General features: G+C 47.2%; 1 protein-coding gene across 1 annotated transcript; it reads left to right on the forward strand.

Moving 5' to 3' along the window:
* On the forward strand, nt 1–936 carry LOC128832701 (olfactory receptor 51G2-like). The gene has a single exon (XM_054020273.1). The coding sequence runs from the start codon at nt 1–3 to the stop codon at nt 934–936; it is 936 nt and encodes a 311-aa protein (XP_053876248.1).
* Nucleotides 937–4,189: the final 3,253 nt, after the last annotated feature.

Here is a 4,189-nt window from a genome sequence, read left to right on the forward strand (position 1 = left end):
ATGTCAGCTGTCAATGACACCAAATTTCAATTTGCAGTGTTCCTTCTGACCGGGTTACCTGGACAGGAAGACATTCATCTCTGGATCTCTATCCCCTTCTGCTTCATGTATGTTATTTCGATAGTAGGAAATTCGGTCATTCTCTTCATTATAAAAACAGATCCAAGCCTCCATGAGCCCATGTACATTTTCCTTTCCATGTTGGCCATCACAGAGCTTGGCATATCAATAGCCACCATACCGACAATACTGGGCATATACTTGTTTAACTCTAGAGAGATCAGCCTCAATGCCTGTTTTGCCCAGCTGTTCTTCATCCACTCGCTTCAATGCATTGAATCCGCTGTGCTCTTGTTGATGGCCTTTGATCGCTTCATTGCTATTTGTAACCCACTGAGATATGCTTCCATCTTAACTCTGCCAAAAATACCCAAGATGGGACTGGTGTGTGTGCTAAGAGGGATTGCCGTAGTATTCCCACTCCCCTTGTTCCTGAAACAGTTCCAATATTGTCGAGCCAATGTCCTCTCCCATTCCTACTGCCTCTTCCAGGAGGTCATGAAGATGGCTTGTTCGGATATCAGTGTCAACAGCACCTATGGATTGTTTGCTAAACTCCTAACGATGGGGTTGGACTCGCTGCTCATCTTGCTCTCTTACATAATGATCCTGAAAACAGTGCTTAGTATCGCGTCCTTCAAGGAGTGCCTCAGAGCCTTGAACACCTGTATCTCCCACCTCTGCGCCGTCCTACTTTTCTACACACCAGAGCTCGGTCTCTCTGTGGTACACAGATTTGGGAAGGGCTCTTCTCCCTTACTTCAGATTCTCCTGGGATACATTTCCCTGCTGGTCCCACCCCTGATTAATCCAATAGTGTACAGCTTGAAAAGCAAACACCTTCGTGCGAGAATATTCAGGGTGTTCATTAAGTGAAGGGTCACTTCATCACCCAGTGCTGGTAACTTGGGAGTCGAAATCAAGAAGCTGACCAAATGCTTCACTAATGCTTCTTAGAATCAAGTACCTAGCTAATATTCATAACTTCAAATACAAAATGATACACACATACAGGCAGCATAATTATAACCAGCAAATTACAACCATTTCATAGACACCTTATTTGAACTCCTTTGTAAAAGATTTGGTGCCACTACAGGACCTTGGTTGCAACAATGATCTATACAGTCCAAGTTCATGTCCTTACTGGATGGGGGACCCAATCCTGGGAAGCAGTGATTCTGAAAAAGACTTAGGGGTCATAATCAGTTGAATATGAGCTCCCAGTGCGATGTTTCATCTGAAAAAGCTAGTGCAATCCGTTATGTACAACCAGGGGATCTCGAGTAGGAGCAGAGAGGTTATTCTGTATTTGGCACTGCGGGGATCCTGTATCCACTTCTGGTTTCTACAGTTGAAGAAGTATGTTGATAAATTGATAAATTGGAGTGGGATCAGAGAAGAACCATGAGAATGATTAAAGGATTAGAAAACCTGCCTTATATATAATGACTGAAGAAGCTTAATGAAGAGAGGGTGAAGGGGTGACTTGATCACAGTCTGTAAGTACCTGCATGAGGAACAAACATTTAATAATGGGCCCTTCGATCTAGCAGAGAAAGTTATAACAGGATCCAATGGTTGGAAGCTGAAGCTAGACAAATTCAGACTGGAACAAATGTGTATTTTTTTAACAGTGAGTGTAATTAACCATTGCAACAATTTACCAAGCACCGTGGTAAAATCCCCAGCACTGAAAATTGTTAAATCAAGGCAGAAGGAGACAATTGTTAAATCAAAGTTGTTCTAACAGCTCTGCTTTAGGATTTATTGTGGGGCAGGTCTCTGGCCTATGCTCTACAGGCGGTCAGATTAGGTGATCACAATGGTGCCTTCTGGTCTTGGGATCTGCTGTAGCCCAGTGGGCCACTAACCTCTATTATATTCACTGCTTTGCATTATATTCTACTTCATTATAATCAACAGTAACACAAGGAACTTACAGGCTTGTATCATGTAAGACATTGCCTTCAGCAGTTAGCATGAGGCTTGAGACCTATGAACTTTGGCATATATAAACTTTGGTAACTCAAAAGTTGTGGGGAACTGCAAGAGGAGTGTAGGGGGAAATTTTGTCCATAACGACATCAACCAACCACAGAACATGAACCGACACCAGCTTCTGGAAGGTTTTGGGACAGAACATCCAATTGCACGAGTGCCATGGCAACAAACGACATATATGATAATGGGGTGAAATCATAAATACACTAACCTATAAAAGAAGGACATCTTAACATTGGTAAAAGGAGGAAATACAAATAAGGAAGATGGGAAAAACCAGAGCCGTCCTGGGAAAAAACCCTACTGAATATGTATTAGACATAGTAATGTCAACATAACATATTCGAAAAAGTGGCATCCCAGAGCAGTAGGAGAGAGCGAGATAGCCCTTGAGCGGGACCGGAAGGTGATGGCTAATATTTCAGGTTGTTCTGAAAGGGATGGTGTGACTATGGATGTTCAGTTGTACTTTCTGTATTATCTGTCCACCTTACTGAGTTACAGTGTGTGTGACTTTGCTAAATGTATTAATAAATATTTATTTATAAATATAAAAGAGTTCCTGTAATGCGAGTGTTGCACCTGTGCATGTCACAGTCCCCAGCTATATAATAATTTTAATAATACCGGGCTTGATCTTGGGTCAAAGTAATAACTAGGATTTTTTATTCATCATCTATAGATCGGGCTACACTGTCCAGTGGTGTTAATATCACTTGCTGGGGTGTTGTTCTGCTAAATATGTTAGAGATTGAGAGGCACTCAGACACTACAATAGTTGAGGTCATAGCTAAGTGCCTTAGAGAGATTTCAGCTCTCAGATTTGGGGCAGTGGGCAGAGAACCTGAACTCTTCCCAATACCCCTTGGGGATGAGGCCTGTCATTAGCACAGCCCCTTTGATGAGGGAGTTCTGAGCCTCTCCTGCAGCTCGGCAGTAAGAGCGGGAATCAGGACGTGCTTTAAGAAAGTGAAGGTTCTGGAGAGGGTTGCCTGGCCGAGCAGAGCCCTGCTGGGGTGCCCCTTGGTCTGATCCTGACCCCCACCTGCTCCATGAGCACTGAGAGCTGCTCTAGCGCTGGAGATAGACCTCACACCCTGCATCCAAATTTCCATCATCACCAACTTTGGGGATAGCAGGGTCAGGGGGAGGGGGTTATTTAGGTCCAATAAGGAGCTAGCAGCAGGCATTTGGAGCTGGGCTTGAGTCCCACCCCTTTCTTTTAAGAATGGGCATGGCCTTGTTTACCCAGCGTGTGCATGTCTCATGCCTGAATGTAAGGGGACTGCCCCTTCCTGACATTCAGTGGGGGTGTTTGGTTGGCTAGCTCCCAGTACTAAAAGGAGAAGGGTTGATGAGAAATCAGGACCCTGAGATTGACAGTCCCCAGGAACAATGGGGAGAGACCAATGCTCCAGGTCAGCCTGATTGACAGGGCAGGCAGGCTAATCAGGGAGTCAGGAGGTCAGGGTAGGTCCCATCCTCCGTGTGAGATGGAATTGCCTGGGGCAGACAGAGTGGGGCAGAGCTAAGGAGAAAGGAGGGGCCCAAGCTGAGCTCAGGAGCAGAGCTGCAGCCACAGAGCCAGAGACACTGCCCAGGGAGAGCAGATCCTGTGCTGGGAGCAGGGCTGCAGCCACAGAGCCCGAGACACAGCCCAGGGAGAGCAGAACCTGTGCTGGGAGGAGGGGTGCAGCCACAGAGCCAGAGGGGCCAGAGAAGCAGCCCAGTGGGTGCTGGAGGCAGGGCAGCAGCATCAGTGCTGAGACAGAGTGGAGCTGGGGCTGGAGCTGGAGCTGGAGCCGGGTGTGGTAATCAACTGGGGCCAGCCAAGGGGAGACCCTGGGCAAAGTGCGCAGCACAGAAAGACACCCCTAGCCAAGGGTCCTTGCAGGCCAGACTGGGAGGGGGATCTTAACCCGGTGGGGGGCTGATGCTGGGAAGAAGGGTTCCACCACCCAAAGCCTGGAGGTGTGTGGCCACCGCCAGAGCAAGTGTCCAACCCACAGCGTCCCTGCGGCACAGCCAGAGCCTGAGAAGAAGGCCTGGGACAAGGAACAGACTGTGAACTGCCCTGACATTCCAGAGACACTGTTTGTGATGTTCTCTGCCACACAGCGGGGTG

The sequence above is a fragment of the Malaclemys terrapin genome, chromosome 1 (genome assembly GCF_027887155.1).
Source record: "Malaclemys terrapin pileata isolate rMalTer1 chromosome 1, rMalTer1.hap1, whole genome shotgun sequence".
Taxonomy (NCBI): domain Eukaryota; kingdom Metazoa; phylum Chordata; order Testudines; family Emydidae; genus Malaclemys; species Malaclemys terrapin.